We start from the raw sequence: 22458 nt of genomic DNA, 5'->3' as shown, positions 1-22458 counted from the left end.
CATCCATGGACATGCACTCCTATGCCGCCCGTACACACAACAACAACCGCCTTTCCGCTATTGACGGCGACGTCATGACGGCGCTTGTGCCAGGCTAGGTGCACCTTGAAGCAACGTGCGGTGTGGAAGGCTCTCCGGCAGGAGGTCACGCGATACAGACCCAGCCAGGTATTTCGGGTTGACCTTCACTTGAGATGACCGCCAGATGCCCCACCTGTGCTCCAGACTGTGCCAAATTTGTCGCGTTTTAACCGCCCCGGTCGCTCCGCTCGTTGTTGTGAGCTTCGTTCCTTTAGCCCTCCATTATACCCCATTACCACACACCACTCCCTCTGAATAATCCATGCACGGCCCCCACTCACTCACTGAACGTTGCACGCACACACACACACACTGGTTAAGCCGGTGTCATATTACCCTGTTCAATTATTGAAGGCGCCAGCCATCTCGCCCCCCGCCACAGAAAATGAGGACCACGACGCTCACTGTATCATCTCCGAAAATAAATATATTTCGTCGTGGAAAATATACACGATAAGTATGATTCCCATAGCTATAGCCCTCCAGCAAATTTTTTTTAATGTATAGTTTTTAAAAAACAACACGTCCCATTAACCTTCTGGGAGTGCGTAATTTCAGCAATAAAGCCAAACTCTGGACCGGGTTTCAACATTCAGGCATCTTCTCATCGCTGCGTGCGACGGGCGGTGGTGATGTGGCCCTTGTCGTTTTGCAGAGACTCCACGGTTCGAACTACAGCGGCGGCCCCCTGGTTAATACCTGCGGTCGTATTAACCGTGAGCACATCGCCACAATATAAGCAAACAATACTGAAAATGTAATCGTAAATTACTCAATTATTCAACATGGCAAACCTCGCCCCCACGACTGCGAAAACGTTGCAGGACCCTCCTGACAACATGAATTAACCTCTCTGTGAGTGCACGTGGTAGTCGTTCAGAACCAAGTACAGGAGCTCCTATAGTTACGAACGAGTTAGGTTACAGAGGTCTGTTCGTAAGTCGATTTGTTCGAAAGTCCAACTGTGCTCCTGTCGATTCCAAACATGGTGTACACCGTGTACACTAAACACGGTGAATGGTATTAGAATGTGTATAATCTGCTGTGGACGTATATGTCACGGGTTATTCGTGTTCTGTAGATGTAGATGCCACTGCTCCTTCATGTTCTGCAGATGTAGATGCCACTGGTTCTTCATATTCTGCAGATGTAGATGCCACTGGTTCTTCATATTCTGCAGATGTAGATGCCACTGGTTATTCGTGTTCTGTAGATGTAGATGCCACTGGTTATTCGTGTTCTGTAGATGTAGATGCCACTGGTTCTTCATATTCTGCAGATGTAGATGCCACTGCTTCTTCATGTTCTGTAGATGTAGATGCCACTGGTTCTTCATGTTCTGTAGATGTAGATGCCACTGGTTCTTCACATTCTGCAGATGTAGATGCCACTGGTTCTTCATATTCTGCAGATGTAGATGCCACTGGTGCTTCATGTTCTGTAGATGTAGATGCCACTGGTTATTCGTGTTCTGTAGATGTAGATGCCACTGGTTCTTCATATTCTGCAGATGTAGATGCCACTGCTTCTTCATGTTCTGTAGATGTAGATGCCACTGGTTCTTCATGTTCTGTAGATGTAGATGCCACTGGTTCTTCATATTCTGCAGATGTAGATGCCACTGGTGCTTCATGTTCTGTAGATGTAGATGCCACTGGTTATTCATATTCTGTAGATGTAGATGCCATTGGTTCATCATATTCTATAGAGGTAGATGCCACTGGTTCTTCATGTTCTTTAGATGTAGATGCCACTGGTTCTTCATATTCTGTAGATGTAGATGCCACTGGTTCATCATATTCTATAGAGGTAGATGCCACTGGTTCTTCATGTTCTTTAGATGTAGATGCCACTGGTTATTCATATTCTGTAGATGTAGATGCCATTGGTTCATCATATTCTATAGAGGTAGATGCCACTGGTTCTTCATGTTCTTTAGATGTAGATGCCACTGATTCTTCATATTCTGTAGATGTAGATGCCACTGGTTCATCATATTCTATAGAGGTAGATGCCACTGGTTCTTCATGTTCTTTAGATGTAGATGCCACTGGTTATTCATATTCTGTAGATGTAGATGCCATTGGTTCATCATATTCTATAGAGGTAGATGCCACTGGTTCTTCATGTTCTTTAGATGTAGATGCCACTGGTTATTCATATTCTGTAGATGTAGATGCCATTGGTTCATCATATTCTATAGAGGTAGATGCCACTGGTTCTTCATGTTCTTTAGATGTAGATGCCACTGGTTATTCATATTCTGTAGATGTAGATGCCATTGGTTCATCATATTCTATAGAGGTAGATGCCACTGGTTCTTCATGTTCTTTAGATGTAGATGCCACTGGTTCTTCATGTTCTTTAGATGTAGATGCCACTGGTTCATCATATTCTATAGAGGTAGATGCCACTGGTTATTCATATTCTGTAGATGTAGATGCCACTGGTTCTTCACGTTCTGCAGATGTACCACCACCACCATCTATTGCGCGGTGGTTTAACTTACGACTCTCGGTCCGGACAGGCAATTAGACATACGGACCAGGTTTGTTAGTATCTATGAAAGTTCGTAAATCGAATGTTTGTAAGTCGGGGAGTCCCTGTAGAGCTGGGATATCCCATTAAGTACTGGATTTCATTACTAAATCGATTATCAATTTAATTGACCCACCAATCGGATGGCGCGTAAATAAGTTACAAAAATACAAGTCCCACCTCTATTCCCATATGTGCTGCTGTATATACACACAGACCCATAGGCCCGCAGACCCATATAGCCTTAGACACATAGACGTACTGTACATACAGATGCATAGACTTACATAAAGACCGTAGGCTTACATAAACAACCATCGTCGCATACTACCCATATACTGTACCGACATAACCTGATAAATAAACTGTGACTTGCATAAATTTACGTAGGAACTCGTAGGCTTATGTAAAATCACGTTTAAACACAGACTTACATAACCAGTGTTATTATCGAATGTGTTGAGCGTTTGTCATTTTGCGCCGCTGCCAACACATCAGCATCGTCAAATCATGTTTTGATTGGATACGCTTGCATACACACCCACAGCCTCACGAAGAGACTCAAAGACTTACACACGGACCCATAGACTCGCATCGAGACCCATTGATTTACACAGGGACCCATAGACTCGCATAGAGACCCGTTGATTTACACAGGGACCCATAGACTCGCATAGAGACCCGTTGATTTACACAGGGACCCATAGACTCGCATAGAGACCCATTGATTTACACAGGGACCCATAGACTCGCATAGAGACCCGTTGATTTACACACGGACCCATAGACTCGCATAGAGACCCGTTGATTTACACAGGGACCCATAGACTCGCATAGAGACCCATTGATTTACACACGGACCCATAGACTCGCATAGAGACCCGTTGATTTACACAGGGACCCATAGACTCGCATAGAGACCCGTTGATTTACACAGGGACCCATAGACTCGCATAGAGACCCATTGATTTACACACGGACCCATAGACTCGCATAGAGACCCGTTGATTTACACACGGACCCATAGACTCGCATAGAGACCCGTTGATTTACACAGGGACCCATAGACTCGCATAGAGACCCATTGATTTACACACGGACCCATAGACTCGCATAGAGACCCATTGATTTACACACGGACCCATAGACTCGCATAGAGACCCGTTGATTTACACAGGGACCCATAGACTCGCATAGAGACCCGCTGATTTACACAGGGACCCATAGACTCGCATAGAGACCCATTGATTTACACAGGGACCCATAGACTCGCATAGAGACCCGTTGATTTACACACGGACCCATAGACTCGCATAGAGACCCGTTGATTTACACACGGACCCATAGACTCGCATAGAGACCCGTTGATTTACACAGGGACCCATAGACTCGCATAGAGACCCGTAGATTTACACAGGGACCATTAGACTCGCATAGAGACCCATTGATTTACACAGGGACCCATAGACTCGCATAGAGACCCATTGATTTACACACGGACCCATAGACTTGCATAGAGACCCGTTGATTTACACAGTGACCCATAGACTCGCATAGAGACCCATTGATTTACACAGGGACCCATAGACTCGCATAGAGACCCATTGATTTACACAGTGACCCATAGACTCGCATAGAGACCCATTGATTTACACAGGGACCCATAGACTCGCATAGAGACCCATTGATTTACACAGGGATCCATAGACTCGCATAGAGACCCATTGATTTACACAGTGACCCATAGACTCGCATAGAGACCCATTGATTTACACAGGGACCCATAGACTCGCACAGAGGCTCATTGATTTGCACAGGGACCCATAGACTCGCATAGAGACCCACTGATTTACACAGGGACCCATAGACTCGCGTAGAGACCCATTGATGTACACAGGGACCCATAGACTCACATAGAGACCCACTGATTTACACAGGGACCCATAGACTCGCATAGAGACCCACTGATTTACACAGAGACCCATAGACTCGCATAGAGACCCATTGATTTACACAGGGACCCATAGACTCGCATAGAGACCCACTGATTTACACAGAGACCCATAGACTCGCATAGAAACCCACTGATTTACACAGAGACCCATAGACTCGCATAGAGACCCATTGATTTACACAGGGACCCATAAACTCGCATAGAGACCCACTGATTTACACAGAGACCCATAGACTTGCAGAGAGACCCATTGATTTACACAGGGACCCATAGACTCGCATAGAGACCCATTGATTTACACAGGGACCCATAAACTCGCATAGAGACCCACTGATTTACACAGAGACCCATAGACTCGCGTAGAGACCCATTGATTTACACAGAGACCCATAGACTCGCATAGAGACCCACTGATTTACACAGAGACCCATAGACTCGCATAGAGACCCACTGATTTACACAGAGACCCATAGACTCGCATAGAGACCCACTGATTTACACAGGGACCCATAGACTCGCATAGAGACCCACTGATTTACACAGGGACCCATAGACTCGCACAGAGACCCATTGATTTACACAGGGACCCATAGACTCGCATAGAAACCCACTGATTTACACAGGGACCCATAGACTCACATAGAGACCCATTGATTTACACAGGGACCCATAGACTCGCATAGAGACCCATTGATTTACACAGGGACCCATAGACTCGCATAGAGACCCACTGATTTACACAGGGACCCATAGACTCGCATAGAGACCCATTGATTTACACAGGGACCCATAGACTCGCATAGAGACCCGTTGATTTACACAGAGACCCATAGACTCGCGTAGAGATCCATTGATTTATACAGGGACCCATAGACTCGCATAGAGACCCACTGATTTACACAGGGACCCATAGACTCGCATAGAGACCCGTTGATTTACACAGGGACCCATAGACTCGCATAGAGACCCGTTGATTTACACAGAGACCCATAGACTCGCGTAGAGACCCTCTGATTTACACAGGGACCCATAGACTCGCATAGAGACCCGTTGATTTACACAGGGACCCATAGACTCGCATAGAGACCCGTTGATTTACACAGAGACCCATAGACTCGCGTAGAGACCCTCTGATTTACACAGGGACCCATAGACTCGCATAGAGACCCATTGATTTACACAGGGACCCATAGACTCGCATAGAGACCCGTTGATTTACACAGAGACCCATAGACTCGCGTAGAGACCCGCTGATTTACACAGGGACCCATAGACTCGCACAGAGACCCATTGATTTACACAGGGACCCATAGACTCGCATAGAGACCCGTTGATTTACACAGGGACCCATAGACTCGCATAGAGATCCATTGATGTACACAGGGACCCATAGACTCGCATAGAGACCCATTGATTTATACAGGAACCTATATACTCGCATAGAGACCCATTGATTTACACAGAGACCCATAGACTCGCATAGAGACCCATTGATTTACACAGAGACCCATAGACTCGCATAGAGATCCATTGATTTACACAGGGACCCATAGACTCGCATAGAGACCCACTGATTTACACATGGACCCATAGACTCGCATAGAGACCCGTTGATTTACACAGAGACCCATAGACTCGCATAGAGACCCATTGATTTACACAGGGACCCATAGACTCGCATAGAGACCCACTGATGTACACAGAGACCCATAGACTCGCATAGAGACCCATTGATTTACACAGGGACCCATAGACTCGCATAGAGACCCATTGATTTACACAGGGACCCAGAGACTCGCATAGAGACCCATTGATTTACACAGGGACCCATAGACTCGCATAGAGACCCATTGATTTACACAGGGGCCCATAGACTCGCACAGAGACCCACTGATTTACACAGGGACCCATAGACTCGCATAGAGACCCATTGATTTACACAGGGACCCAGAGACTCGCATAGAGACCCGTTGATTTACACAGGGACCCATAGACTCGCATAGAGACCCGTTGATTTACACAGGGACCCATAGACTCGCATCGAGACCCATTGATTTACACAGGGACCCATAGACTCGCATAGAGACCCATTGATTTACACAGGGACCCATAGACTCGCATAGAGACCCATTGATTTACACAGGGACCCATAGACTCGCATAGAGACCCGTTGATTTACACAGGGACCCATAGACTCGCATAGAGACCCGTTGATTTACACAGGGACCCATAGACTCACATAGAGACCCATTGATTTACACACTGACCCATAGACTCGCATAGAGACCCATTGATTTACACAGGGACCCATAAACTCGCATAGAGACCCGTTGATTTACACAGGGACCCATAGACTCGCATAGAGACCCGTTGATTTACACAGAGACCCATAGACTCTAATAGAGACCCACTGATTTACACAGGGACCCATAGACTCGCATAGAGACCCACTGATTTACACAGAGACCCATAGACTCGCATAGAGACCCATTGATTTACACAGGGACCCATAGACTCGCACAGAGACCCATTGATGTACACAGGGACGCATAGACTCGCATCGAGACCCATTGATTTACACAGGGACCCATAGACTCGCATAGAGACCCGTTGATTTACACAGAGACCCATAGACTCGCATAGAGACCCATTGATGTACACAGGGACCCATAGACTCGCATCGAGACCCGTTGATTTACACAGGGACCCATAGACTCATATAGAGACCCATTGATTTACACAGAGACCCATAGACTCGCATCGAGACCCGTTGATTTACACAGGGACCCATAGACTCATATAGAGACCCATTGATTTACACAGAGACCCATAGACTCGCATAGAGACCCATTGATTTACACAGGGACCCATAGACTCATATAGAGACCCATTGATTTACACAGAGACCCATAGACTCGCATAGAGACCCGTTGATTTACACAGGGACCCATAGACTCGCATAGCGACCTGTTGATTTACACAGGGACCCATAGACTCGCATAGAGACCCGTTGATTTACACAGGGACCCATAGACTCGCATAGAGACCCGTTGATTTACACAGGAACCCATATACTCGCATAGAGACCCATTGATTTACACAGAGACCCATAGACTCGCATAGAGACCCATTGATTTACACAGAGACCCATAGACTCGCATAGAGACCCATTGATTTATACAGGAACCCATATACTCGCATAGAGACCCATTGATTTACACAGGGACCCATCGACTCGCATTGACTATAGACTTACATAGGGACCCAGAGACCTGCACAGTGCTGTGGAATGGAGGATCGCATGAGAATCTGAAAGTCGCCAAAATTTTTTTTAAACAAGCCCCTCACTGCGCAGACAACCACGGCTCTAATATGGGATCTACTCACTCCTAGCGATAAATTATCTTAAACGTGCATCGCCTTTGTACTAAATTTCGATTAAAAGCTTTCGTGTCTGCAGAGATTCATCTTCTTGGTTCTTTCGGTAAAGTCACGTAGAATGGAAAGGATAAAATAATAAAATAAAACATAAAATAATTCTCACGACTTTTCGGCCACAACGCAAGCAGCCGTCCTCAGGTGAAGACCAGGTCTGTCGGGGAGACAGCGTCTGAGGACGGCTGCTTGCGTTGTGGCCGAAACATCGTGTGAATAATTTTATAATGTTTTATTTTTTTACTTTTTTATTTCCATTCTACGTGACTTTACTGAAAGAACCAAGAAGGCGTCTTTGTACTGTCCGCCTTTCGGCGTTGCTCTCCGGTCTCATCCTGGTGAGACTGGGCCATAAAGAAGGCCGTCTCTAGTTAGGGCCAATCAGTTTCAAAGATAATGCCATACATCACCAGAGCGTGTGTGCGTGTTCACCACAAGTGCGTGTGGTTAATGCAGACAGGATTCAAACTCGTTGGTTCTTTCGGTAAAGTCACGTAGATGAATAAAAATAATAAAAATAATCAAATGAAAATAACTAGATGAAAAATAATAAAACAAAACTAACTAGTTATTTTCATTGCATTATTTTTATTTTTCATCTACGTGACTTTACCGAAAGAACCAAAGAGTTTGGATCCTTGCAGTCACGAAAACTTCAAATCCAGACAGGATTCCTTGAAAAAAAGGATTCCGTTTGTCGTTTTAACATCTTAACATCTCACGGCTTTTTGCCAGAAAGGGTAAAACCTGTTGTTAATTGGTTGTTTACCCTTCTATCTGGCAACAAAACTGACACCTTTTTACAAGGAGTCATGTTTGCATAGACCGCAATACCTGCAGTCATAATACAAACAAAAGACATAACTCTGATAATGTGCACTGTCCTTGAAGTTGATTGGTCCACACCCGAGACAGCTTTCCTTAGAGCCTAGTCTCACATGGGTTGGACCAGAAGACGCCAAAAGGCGTAAAAAGGTGTCAGTTTTGTTGCCAGATAGAAGGGTAAAGAACCAATTATCATATTTTTACTGGCAAATGAGGTCCCCATAGGTTAAACCTGTTGTTAAACCGCGGCTCAAGTTCAAGTTCATGTATTAGGTATAGCCCTGTGAGCCATTCGGCTCTTGAATCGGGTGCAACCGCAACAAACAAAACACAAAAACATGAACAAGAAAACATCTTAAAGTGAATATGTGACTAAGTGCAAACAGAAAATCCAAGAAAAGACAGCAAAATATTGCAGAAAAAAACACCGTACACCAACAGTGTGCAAAAATCCCAGTGGGATGCAAGTCAAACAACAAGACAACTTAGATTAAGGCCATCATTTTACTCCGTACTACAACAAACAAACATGGCTAAACGAATACACTTTTCGAAATCACGGCCCTGCAGTTGTCCGACCCCGAACACAAATACAAACGTCGTTGTCGCGTCCGCGCGTTCACCAAGGAAAGCAGTAGCTCCGGGTGGTTCCTGCCAAAAGCTTCTGCTGCGTCAGGAGCCGCCGACGTCGCCGCTTCTCTGTGCGATCCAGAGGTCGCAAACGGGTTTTGATTCCTTACCCGTACCCGGCCGCACCAGGGTCGCAAATGGGTAACTGTACCCGGCCGGGTACGGGTACCCGTTCCCTACCCGTACCCGTACCCTACCCGAAATGAGTGACAAACGGTTACTCACCGGTGACTCACGGCTTACCCGTACCCGGCCGCACCAGGGTCGCAAACGGCTACCCGTACCCGTACGGGTAGCCGGGTATCAGGTAGGGTACGGGTATCGGGTACCCGGTTGCGACCTCTGGTGTGACCCCAGTAGAGTCCTGTGCAGGGCGCTTTTCAGCATTGGGATTGGGGTCTGTTACCTCGTGGTACACTCAACTGGCTCCCCATCGCCAGTAGGGTCACATACAAGACCGCCTGCCTCTGCCACAACGCCTTCATATCCGCCTGCCCGCCGTACCTCTCTTCATTATTGACAACTTGCAGCGCAGCACACGACAGATGCCTGCGCAGCGCGACTCACGACCTCCTCTTGATACCAAGATCCAGGATGGTCATCGTGTCTATACGCCGCTTCTCGGTGGCAGCCTCAACAGTCTGGAACGCTGCCATCCCTCTGCACATTCGCAGCATCACCTCAATCGCCTCCTTCAAGAGACACTTAAAAACTCACCTCTACAACCACGTGCTTTTGAGCGACTCTGAGCTTGGCTCCGCGCCTCTGAGTTGCGGCCACTACGTCTGCAAATTTGCGCGCGTTACAAATTTGAACTATTATTATTATTCAGACCCTGACGTCTGTATATTTGGAGTTTGCGTGTTCTGCCCGTGGTCGCGACGACTTTTATTCGGGTCCTCCTCCGGTTGTTTTCCTCCTCCACATTTCAAAACACGCCTTTGGAGTATTTGGGTGCTATCAAGGCCGTAATTATAACATATATATATTGCGGACACATCCCCACCCCCCCAATATTAAAATATGCTCAAAATGTCCCCCCCCCCCTCCAATATATTGCTATAAATTAGATTTTCTGTTTATATGATTGTGGTTATGGTTGTACTTTATTAATCCCTAATCTCTGCCATTGCATACAATGAAACAAGAAAAGGTAAAAAAAACAGCTATGTAATACTTAGACACTGTAAAAAAAAGTCCATCCTATGTTAGTGAATTTTTTTATATTTTAGGCAGGAAATTCGTTTTCAAATGTACATTTTTTTCTGGGAGGGGGGACCCCCAGACCCTCTGGAAGATTTAGTCTCCCCCAATGTTGACTCCATGGCGACGGTGTTGGGTGCTATACATTTCCACGTGGTGACTTCGTTGAGCTATCATTTGTGGCCAGATCGCTTCTGAGAAAGCTATATATAGCTCAATGGGCCTTGCCTGGCAAAATAAAAGTGGTTAAATTTACATTGCGTGTGTGGTTTTTTTGTTCGCTATCAGAAGGAACCAGAGGAGAACGCAGAAAAAATTAAGCCGTAAAAACAAAAGTTTTTCTCTATAAATCCTTTATATGCGTGGCATCGGTTTTATTTTATTATTCATTTCTGTTTTTCTTGAGTAAGAGTTTCATTTTTATCACATTGGTATTTTAAATTAAATGAAAAAAATCCTAAAAAGTGTAAAATTTTGGAAAAAAATTTTCAGGAAAATAAATTGTCACGCACAACGAGTGTGTGCAAAATGTCAGCTCGATTTAATCACGGGAAATGGGTTAAAAAACGACCGAAAGATTTGCACGGTCGAAAGCGCACAAGCAAGCAAGTGAACTTAATATAAAGGATTTTAAAAAGACGAGCAGAACATACAAACTCCACGCGGAAAGGCACCCCCACTCGGGCATCGAACCCAGGATAATCAATCCCAGGCAGAATTGCTACCACTTCGCCACCCTGTCAACAAGAAGCCACCACACCAGCCATGTTCTAGACACCGCTGGATCAAGCTCCACCCAAACCATCGTCACCTCCCGAGTCGGCGCCGCGATGCGACAATTCCGTGTTGCGTCGTGTGGGCGACGATGCCATCTCACAAAAAGGCATCCGCAGTGAATAACCGCATCGGTTTCACCAGTGGATGCGCTCTTCGAGCCCGTTGTAGCGTGGTGGTTGGTAGCGCTGTTGTGTCAGTCTACATGCTTTGTGATACTGGTAGAAACCCACTGGTTCCACCAGCCCACAGGGGATTATTGTGTCCGTCCGTCGTGCAGGGAGGGGCTGGGTGGGGAGGGTGGGGAGGGGAGTGTGGGGAGGGGCTGGTCACCCCGTGGTGCCCTTATAAAACTCAACTCAACCTACTCACGCCGGCTTGTGCCCGCCCTCACAGTCGGTCATATTTGCGGAATACACCACGCCGCCGTTGACCCTGGCCATTGACCGAGCAACCCAACGTTCCTACCAGCTCCCTCCACAGGAATGTGTTAATTTGCTTTGGTTCTTATCAACGTGCTTTCCATCTTAAACAGAATAGAATATACCACCGCCTTCATCCAATCTGGCCGTATCCAGGGTGATGGGTAACAGCGCCAATAGCGCAAAGCGGAGGATCATTTGTTTGCCGTTTTGTTCCGCACTGCGGGAAACTCTGTGGTGGCTTCACGGCAACACTCGCTCCGTTCAGTCTTCCATTCAGATTTAAAGTTAGCAGAAATTGCTCTTTTGAGAGGTTGAGATTAAACAGTTCAAGGACGAGGGTTTAACCTTTTAATTTTTTATCACTTTCATGAATGTACGTTTAACTTCTTTCGCACCGTACGGAGCCAACAATGCTGCATCGGAGGTGCGGTGGAAGGACAACAAACTAAACGCACACAACGCAGCTCTAAAGAAACAAAGTTTTCAATCTCGAAAATGGTTCGTGTCTTTGCCCTACACCAACCAGATCGTTCATCCAGTGCCACTTATGCCCCCCGCCCCCCATCTGTACATCATCCGCACAACTCAAGACGCGTCATCTTTGGCTCGGCTCTCTCCAAGCTGGCTCATCCGTGTTGATTCACGTGTGTGGCTACCCAACTATTGCGGGGCTGACGAGTTAGCATTAGGGACACTAAATTAGAACTGCACACCGAGTACAAATACATTAGCTGGCACGGAGCCCACACAACCCCACACACCCCTGTGCCGAGTGGCACAGCAGTGCCAGTGTGCCCTGGTGGTGCTCGGACATGTATTATATTTCACCTATTCTCATAAACATTGGTCAAGTGATGCATCCAAACTGAGAAATAAACACTCGTTTGCTGGAACGAGAAATGTGCCAACTTGGAATTTCAAGTGGCTAACTTTTTTAAATCCTTTATATTAAGTTCGCTTGCTTGCGGGCTTGCATGCTTGCTTGCTTACAACCGTGCAAATCTTTCGGTCGTTTTTTAACCCACTTCCCGTGATCCAATCGAGCTGACATTTTCCACACAGACTCGTTGTGCGTGACAATTAATGTTCGTGAAGATTTTTTTCCAAAATTTTACACTTTTTAGGACAAAAATAATATATTTAATTATCAATTGCTTAATGGTGCAATGCAAATCATCTGACCCATAGGTGGCAGCCATCTCAAGCCAGAGGACGAGAGGACTAGCCGCCACGCATATAAAGGATTTATAGTGAAAAAAACTGTTTTTACGGGTTATACTTATTCACCTATTCTCATAAACATTTGTCAAGTGATGTATCCAAATAAACACTTAAAATCATCTAAACTGGACACCCCGGTCGTTTTCTGGAACGAGAAATGTGCCAACTTGGAATCTCAAGTGGCTAACGTTCTTTTTTCTGAACAGACCCACCCTTGTGAATTTCTCCCCACCGGAAGTGCCGAGCTCACATCACAATCCGAATGATTCCTGTGGGGCAACACACGCACCCGACCTGCTCCACTAAAAATTTGCCCGCGAAACGAGACGAGTGAAACGCAAAAACACGCGCGGGGTGCACGCATGCTCACATGGATATTTTATTTTCCCTTTTACAAGACAAGACAAGCCCGGGCACGTCGGCAGCGCACAGTGCAGATGAAGCAAAGGGAAGGAAGGGAGGAAGGGTTGAAGGGGAGGGGGGGGGGGAGACGAAGGGGAGGTGAACTCAGGTGCGGGGAAGTGAGCTGAGGAACTTGGGAAGAGAGAATAAATACACTGCAGCAGCACAGCAAACACACACACACACACAGCCCACAGCCGCCGCCACCACCAACCACCACCACCGTACACACACACAATCTTCAAGTGTATAACTAAGACAAAAAGCACAATGTGGCTTTTTCTTCCGAAATCCCTAGTTACAGCCAAGTTTTTTACGTGTCATCCGTTACGTAAGCCCGCCGCCGTTGCAGCGCTGGGATAACGAGATGTGGCCGACCGCCCCGGGGTTAACCGGAGTGGAGGTTAACCGCCGCGGGGTTAACCACCGCGGGGTTAACTGCCTGTGTGGCAACGTTTGTCTCAACTATACGGGGCGCAGGTGCTGGCACCACCACCATGAAGTAAAGGCGAGACGACAACATTGACAGTGACGATGGCCCGAAGGAGAACGCGTTTTTCTTTGGGAGATGAGTCTTGGTTTTTGCTGGCAAGCGAGTCTATACTTTTATACTATTACGCATTTATATTGGTGGCAGAAAATATATGGATTCTTGGTTCACGAAGGCAAATTTAAAAAGCACGTCTATTATGCAGGAGAACAATCACCTGCCTATATTGCCGTCCTGTGGTTGTACGTGGTCGGAAAAAAAAACTTAAGCCACAAAGCAGCGCTCGCCGTGTTTGGAATGAGCTCACATTTTACATTTTTATTTCAAGCTGTGCACACATTAAAGTACTTCTCATAACTTTGCCGTTCCCAGGATTCACAAGAGAGCAAAATATCGTGGCCAACACCGGCCTAAGTGCTTGCGCGATACAGTAGATTAACGTTTGCAAGGGCCACACATGGATATATATATACGCACGCACGCACACACGGACACGCACGCAAAGCGGTAGCGGCGGCGGCAGCGACAGCCGCTGCGTGGGACTCATCTGAAGTCAAACGTTTGTCTTGAACATCGAGGAGACAAGACCTCCTCTTCCTGGTTATGTCTGCCGAGAACAACGCGGCCTTCCGCACTCAGAGTGCTACCATCGGGAGCGACACTCGCAAACACGCGCGTGGCCCCACGGCAAATCGTGAATTTTTCCATCAACCCACCGTCCATGTCCCGCCTACGAATGTCCGCGTCTGTGAACGCTCGCTCAGCCCATTTGTCGATCCACTGCTGGACGAGCACCTCCGGATGCCGCGCGGGTCGCGAAGGTCCCTTGCCCGTGATCCGACCACCGATGGTTCGGTTTGGGGAAAGAATAACGGGGATGTTGGTGCACTGCCATCTGTTGGCCAAAGACCCCTGTTGCACGATGGTCAACCGTGCAAAACGCAATCCGGGCTTCTACCCGGCTTGGTCGACCAGGACTCGGGCGCATTCCGGCCGATTTGGTCATAGGCTACGAGTATTCAGTAGGCCAGGTTTTTTACATTTTGCCATCGTTGTAAAGCACCTAGCCTAAAAATTTACCAGAGGAAATATCGTGTTACTATTTTGCGTGCGCGCAAGTTCCGTTTGAAACATGCGGACGTAATTAGTAAGGTACTTACACGTGTGCGTCTCACGTCCGACAGATTTTGCCAGTTCATGCTACGCGGTACAGAATTAATATTCTCACACCTGCTTGTCGGCATTAGAGTCGGCGTCGATTGTCTATTACTTTTGGCTGCTCACAGCGAGCACACATTGGTTGGTTGTGGTTCTTTGTTTTGGGAAATTACAGAAACGTGACCAAGATCTCAAAGCACTGACTGGTAAGTGCTCTGATAAAACGATAAAGCTGAGCAATGAAATTATTGGACAGTCCCGTTCGGCACCCGATGAAAGCACTCTGATGGAACGAAAAATATCAAAGGACTCGAAAATAACAAAACATTAAACCGAAAAAAAAATCCAGACAAAAACACACAGGAAAAACCATCCACGCAGTCATTTTGCCAACCGGCCCTGGAGTGTACTTGGTCCCCGGTTTAGCATGCGTCGTCATTTTCTACCCCCCAGCTCTCCTTGGCGCCCCCTTGCTCGCCTGCCGCCCTCTGTCGCGCTCGCTTGGCCGCCCGCTCTATGTGACCTTGATGACGCGCATCATGTTCGTGTAGCCGGAGCCCGGGCGCCAGCCCGTCACGACGATCACCACGTCGTCCTGCTTGAAGAAGCCGCGGCACTTGCCTGCCGACGAAAACAACGCAGACAAAGCCGTCAACACCAACTCGCGGGGAGAAACGCGACAGTCCCGTCGATTCACCGTAGACGGGGAGTGCAAGAAGAGGGAGAGGAGGGAGAGGAGGGAGAGGAGGTGGAGAAGGGAGGGAGTCGGGTGACTTCGTAACCAGCCCGCTAAGCCCGAGTGCCGAGGCGAGCCTCACCGACTTCCATGGCGAGGTTGACGCGCAGGTCCACGTCCTCGGCCCACACGTCGTTGACCGGCTCGCGGCACAGCACGGGGAAGATGCCGCGGTAGAGGTGCGCCTGGCGCGCGGTCTGGCCGCAGCGCGTCACCGCGATGATGGGCGCGCGCGGGCGGTACTTGGACAGCAGGTGAGCCGAGCTGCACGCGCCACAACGGATCGATCGTCTCAGCCGGAGGGAGGGCGGCCCACACCGTCACGACACACACCATGTCCCCCGTACCTCGCCACGGACCGTGTTTAACCAGGCGCGTGCCACACTCCACACGTTAGTTTACCGGGGAGCCGGAAGGAGAGATAAAATGCCATGCGATATTGCTAGCATTGTCACGAATTCCATAACCAGCACAACCACGACCGCATCAACCACCAGCAGCACCACCACTACCAGCACCACCACACTAGTGCCACTACGACTAGCAGCACAACTACAACCAGCACGACCTCCGCCGTTGTCGCTATCATCAACGCCGTCCCACCACCGCCTCCGTCACAATCATCACCGGCACCAGCACCACCACCACCACCACTCACCGTCCGGACTTGGTGAGCACGATGATGGCGCCAGCGGAGCACTTGAAGGAGGCCTCGACGGTGCCGATGGCGGTGGTCTCGGTGGGGTCGCTGGTGATGCCCGACAGCCGCCGCAGCTCCTCAAACAGCTGGCGGTGGTACATCGCCGCCTCTGCCTCCCGGGCAATCTACAGCAACACCAGATTGGTGGGGTAAGTCCTGTTAGCGAGCACCTATGGAAGGCCGGTACGGCACACGAGGTGGTGGGTGGCCAACACCGCGCCAGGCCGCCTTTGTCTCCCGAGTGGCGATGTTTACACGCCACACCAGGTACTCATTTGAGGCCGAGTCGACCTAGGGGAGGCCCAGGACCAGTTAGGAGAATCGTCACTGGTGTTGGCCGTGAGCAGAAATCAAACTTGCGTCCACCGGGCATCATAGCGAAGCGCGCTGACCACGAGACTACCGCTACCAACATCACCAATAAACCGCCATTCGCTACTAAGTGGCGGTGACATCACCAGGGCGCTTGTGCCAGGCTCTGTGCACGTTAAGGCCACGTGAAGTGTCGAATGCCCGCTGGCAGGAGGTCACGGGACAGACCCAAGTGCCACAGGTTGACTGACCGAGACGACTGGCCCGATGCACCACCTGTGTCCCCTACCGTTCCAACACCCACACTCACTCACTCACCGCGTGCTGCATGCGCACGGCCTCCAGGGGGTAGTCTCCCTTGGCCGTCTCCCCGCTCAGCATGATGCAGTCGGCGCCGTCCAGCACAGCGTTGGCCACGTCGCTGCTCTCCGCGCGCGTAGGTCGAGGCTTCTTGATCATGCTCTCTAGCATCTGCAGCAAACAAATCCATCAAGCGGCTGCTCGTAACTCGAGAGACGCAAACCAGAGCGAGGGAAGACCTTTTTGCAAATACGCACTTCGGCTCAACGGCCACCGCCTGGCAGAAATCGCAACCGGGTACCCGATACCCGTACCCTACCCGATACCCAGCAACCTGTACCCGGCCGGATACGGGGACCCGTTTGCGACCCTGGTGCATCCGGGTACGGGTAGGCCGTGAGTCACTGGTGAGTAACCATTTGTCACTCATTTCCCAACGTCTTGTCTCTTCTCACAATTCAAGTTCGTTCCTAGTACGGGTAGGGTACGGGTACGGCCGGGTACGGGTACCCGTTTGCGACCCTGGTGCGGCCGGGTACGGGTACGGTACGGGTAGGGTACGAGTACGGCCGGGTACGGGTACGGCCGGGTACGGGTACGGGTACCCGTTTGCGACCCTGGTGCGGCCGGGTACGGGTACGGGTAGGGTACGGGTAAGGAATCAAAACCCGTTTGCGACCTCTGCCGCCTGGCCTGGGCCCAGGACCAATTCGGATAATCGCCACTGGCACCGGCCCCGTGAGCGGGAAGCGAAGTCGGGTCCGTCGGGTTCATCGCGCTGTGTGCCACCCCCGTGGCCCTCACCTGCGTGGCACAGATGACCGGCTTGCCCGCACGGTTGCAGCGTCCGATCATCATCTTCTGCGCGATGAACACCTTCTCCCCGGGAATCTCGATTCCCAGGTCCCCGCGAGCCACCATGATCCCGTCGCTCGCTTCCAGGATCTCCTCAAACCTGAAACGAGCCCAGGGGGAGGTTTACTTCGGGTTTCAGAACGACCACGTCAGGCACGCCGAGCCGCTGGCTGAGGTTCGCGGATCGAATTCCACTTTCGGCCACCGAACCGTGAACAATAAACTCGGTTTCCCTCATCGTAGGAAAGTTATGGTCAATCATCCCGCACAACGCGGGGGCAGAGGCGCTCATCCGCACCTCCGATTAGCACGGTTGGCTTCGTCGGGGTGCGAAAGAAGTCCAACGTACATACATACACACACCCAGCAGGGGAACGCCCCAGAGGGCTGTACATGCACACGATCGTAAACACGACCGCGATTCGGTAAACGGCACACACCTGCGCACGCCCTCGTGGTTTTCAATCTTGCTGATGATCTTGATGTTCTTCCCCTTCTCCCCCAGCACGGCTCGCACCTAGGCGACAAGGTCGGACGTCGCCGCGATTAGTACGAGCGAGGGCGAGCGTCAGGCCTGTGGTCCCAGTAGTGCCAGGGTCGGCGTTAGACCAAGCGCGAGGGCTAGGCACGACGGGTGTCACACGTCCAGCGTCAGGGTTAAGAGTGGCCACTGGGGATTGACGGTCGGCGTCGGTTTTTCGACGCCAAGGTAAGAAGCGAGTGCCAGGTCTAGCCGAGTGCGAGACTGCGCTTAGCCACCACACCAAATTTAAGAGGCGCTGTGGTGAAGAGGTGTTAACCCCCTCACCTGGCATGCAGGTTGTGGGTTTGATCCCGACCCTGACGCCTGCTGTATATTTGGAGTTTGTATGTCTCTCCCCGTGGTCGTGTGCATTTTCCTCCAAGTCCTCCGGTTTTTTTTCCCCTCCACATTTATAGTCCACAACATGCGTGATTAAGAGTATTTTGCTGCTGCTCTAAATTTCCACATGGAGAGATAAGCCACCGCTTGGTTGAGCTATCGTTTGCGATAACCAGGTCGCTTCTGAAAAAGAGCTACATAGCTCAGATGGTTTTTACCTGGTAAAATAAAAAGCTTAGTTTATAGTTTAACTAGCTTTACTACCCGGCTTCGCCAGGGACTTGGATTCACGACGCCCGGCCGCCTTTGTCTCCCCAGTGGCGATGTTCACACACCACACCAGTTACTCGTTTGAGGCCGAGTCGACCTAGGGGAGGCCCAGGACCGGTTGAAATAATCGTCACCGGTGGTGGCCGTGAGCGGGAATCAAACTCAGGTCGCCGGGTTCGTAGCGCAGCGCGCTAACCGCTACACTACAATGCGTTACGCTTCCACATGCGCGGGTCACGTGACATATTTTACGTCACAGCTCACTTGCCGTGCAAAATGTATGCATTATTGCGCCCCTCCCCCCCCAAAATACCAAAGTCTATTTTTATAATTTTTGCATGGTGTACAGTCTGGAAAGTATCCACATGGCAAATTTGAAGTTTGTTGCATGTCGGGACAAACGCTAAACATTTTGAACAGACACACATAATCACAAATTTTCCTTTTATATATATAGAGATAAGTGCAAAAGTCCGTGTCGGGCAGGCGGGCAGGCGGGCAGGCGGTGCCGACACGGTGCCGACACGGCGCCGGCAGACCAACCTCCTCGACGTCGGCGGCCTTGCGGATGAACGACGCGAACACCATGTCCACGCCCTGGTCCACGCCGAACTGCAGGTCCTGCACGTCCTTGGCGGAGACGGCGGGGAGGTCCACAGCGGCGCCGGGCAGGTTCACGCCCTTGCGGCTGCCCAGGATCCCCCCGTTCTCTACCTCCGTGATGACGTAGTCGTCGCCTGGGAGAGGGCGGAGAGGGCAGGGCGATGGGTGACTGATAGTGGCGGTGAGCACAGCTGCGACGGTGTTTCATCATCAATTTCGACCACGCTCCGGTTCCTATTTTTGTTGTTTTTTGCTCCAGTTTCTATTTGCTTGGGATGTTGCCCTTGCTATTTTGTGTTGTTGCTTTTGTCGTTCTGGTGACCCAGGTCACACAAGTTTGCTAATTAAATTCATCCTGGTCTGGTTACACAAATGGTAAAACTAACAAATGTATGAACCACGATTTAACAGCCACTATGAATGAAATAGACAGGCCTTGATCCAGCAGCGGTTTAATAAGGTGCTGATGATAATTTTATTTATTTATCTGCTATACCTGCGTCATAAATCAATCCACTGCTGGGTGAAGGCCTCCAAGTCTGTAGACAGGTCATAATAGCCCTGTGATGCAACGATCACACCTAAGCACTCGCGCACGAGCCCATTTCAACGCTCCATCTCCGCGGTCGACCCTACGTCGCAGATTGCCACTCCGCCGTTGGTCTTGCCCAGCGACGGTACCACGTCTCTTCGCGAACTTCACCCGCTCCGTTCAATCGCGTTTAATTTGCCCGAGGTCAAAGCCCTTTCGTTGCTATGAGCTGCAGCAAAACTGCCCCCCCCCCCCCCACAGATCTTCGCGGAGAGGGGTTGTTGCCGTACATTGACCCCCCCCGTGCGTCATTGACACGTTGACAAACCCCCCCCATTTACCAGTTTAACACGAAGGCTCACAGCGATGACATAATCTTTACTCTGTTTAAGACCGAAAACGGGAAGACTTGTTTCCCAATTATGGGAGAGAAAAAAAAATACATTGCCCGATGAAGCATTGTTGGTTGTAATCACCAGCTAAACATCATGGTACTCGGATTGTAAATGTTGTGGGTTTACTCTCCCAAACACTGGGTGTGCTGAAGTACTGTAGTAACTAATTGGCACGTTTGGTTTCCGTGACAAACATTATTCATTGACCGTGATGGGTCAACGACACATTTATATTTACGTGATCCAACCCAAAATCCCCCTTATTGTGAATACCATTGGTCGCGAAAATCTACTACGTGTTAAATCAACCCATCTCTCTGTTCACGCCACCGAGCTAGCGACACACAGCCGCCACGCGTACCGTCTCTCGACGCGACCCGCCCATCATCGCCTCCCCCCCCCCCAATCACCGCCCCCCACGCTACCCGATGTCCAAGCCACTGGCGAGAAAGTCCGCGCTCGCGCGCTCTCTCTCCCTTCCTTTACCGATCTCCTTGACGAGCAGGGAGATGAGGCCGTCATCCACGAAGATCTTGCTGCCGGGCGTCACGACCTTGGTGATGTTCTTGTAGTCGAGCCACACCATGGTCTCGTCGCACGCGTCCTGGTAGGCGTCGTCCAGCGTCACCTTCAGCTCCGCGCCCTTCTTCAGCTCCACCTCCGCCGTGCCGCTCTGCGCCGCCGCCACCACCACCGCTCGCTCATTAGTCCGGCCGTGCGTTCGTTCGTTCAGTCACCCAGTCGCTCGTTTATTGATCCACTCACAGCATTTGTGAATTTCAAAACAACCATTTCATGTATTTACTCAATCGCTTATTAATGCATTCATTCATTTAAATCATTCACTCATTAATTTACGATACAATTTACTTAGCCACTCGCCCACTCATTTCGTTTACTTTTTAAAATGTTTCTTCCCAAGTTTTAAGGCTAAGTTCCAAATGTTCAAGTGTGTTTCATGTGAACCGCGTGAGAACTCATCGAGGGAACCAGCATGAGTCTTCATTTCCCTCGCCCTGTTGCGGCGTAACCAAGGGGACACCCAGCGGCAGCAGACCCTGCGTGTAGCGCAAAGCGTGCGCAGCAGCTCTGGCCTGCGAACTATCATTCAGGGGGCTCGATGTTGACACGGGTTGGCTTTTCCCCCAATTTAAGTGTCCGTTCGGAGCTCGCAGAGCGCAGCGTGGAAGGAGATGTCATCACGGGTTTCTCTCCTCCTCGCCACAAGAGGGCAGCACTTCCCCACCCACCTTGCCACAGGGAGAGGACGAATCGTCTTCGCACAACAAAGCTGAGCATTTGAATTCTCATAGCTGAAAGGTTATCCAAATTAAAATTATCGTGGTGGTGGTGTACTCCCTTGATGCGTGGACTAAGGGCCATGTTGCTGCTGCTGCTGCATCCCCTGGGTGTGGGGGTCCGTGGGTGGAGGCGTACCCCCTTGATGAGGCCGGTGCGGATCTCGGGCCCCTTCGTGTCGAGGGCGACCCCCACAGGGCGGTAGTAGATGGGGTTCCCGGCGAAACTCTCCGTGGCCTCGCGCACGTTCTTGATGGTGTCAGAGTGGTACTGAGGGAGAAACACACGCGCGGCACAGCGCAGCGCTCGCAATACCAACAACAACAAACACGTACGAAGCACGACAAAATAAAACGTTCGCGGTGCAACGCTCGATTACGCCACGGCAACGGACGCAAGCGGCAGCAGAAGGATCACGACACGCGGCAACGACAACGCCGCAGTGGCGGCACGCGGAG

General features: G+C 49.9%; 1 protein-coding gene across 4 annotated transcripts in view; it reads right to left on the bottom strand.

Annotated features, from left to right (window-relative positions):
- Positions 1-13483: 13483 nt before the first annotated feature.
- LOC133355134 (pyruvate kinase PKM) overlaps positions 13484-22458 on the bottom strand; it is a 40225-nt gene continuing 31250 nt past the window's right edge. For 3 of the 4 annotated variants that reach the window (XM_061572451.1, XM_061572454.1, XM_061572452.1), the window contains exons 4-12: positions 22139-22270; positions 21188-21374; positions 19715-19908; positions 18480-18556; positions 17989-18139; positions 17203-17355; positions 16531-16697; positions 15955-16136; positions 13484-15757 (exon numbers count right to left, since the gene is read on the bottom strand). In XM_061572451.1, coding sequence (XP_061428435.1) covers positions 15651-15757; positions 15955-16136; positions 16531-16697; positions 17203-17355; positions 17989-18139; positions 18480-18556; positions 19715-19908; positions 21188-21374; positions 22139-22270 — 1350 coding nt within the window. In that variant the 3' untranslated portion in view covers positions 13484-15650. Of the gene's footprint in view, positions 15758-15954; positions 16137-16526; positions 16698-17202; positions 17356-17988; positions 18140-18479; positions 18557-19714; positions 19909-21187; positions 21375-22138; positions 22271-22458 lie in introns of those variants that run through there. The other variant, XM_061572455.1, reaches the window with a different exon arrangement.

Source organism: Lethenteron reissneri, chromosome 50 (genome assembly GCF_015708825.2).
Source record: "Lethenteron reissneri isolate LAM-NWPU_2019-01 chromosome 50, ASM1570882v1, whole genome shotgun sequence".
Taxonomy (NCBI): domain Eukaryota; kingdom Metazoa; phylum Chordata; class Hyperoartia; order Petromyzontiformes; family Petromyzontidae; genus Lethenteron; species Lethenteron reissneri.
Note: the sequence above shows the minus strand (reverse complement) of the source record. Positions and strands in the feature narration are given on the sequence as shown.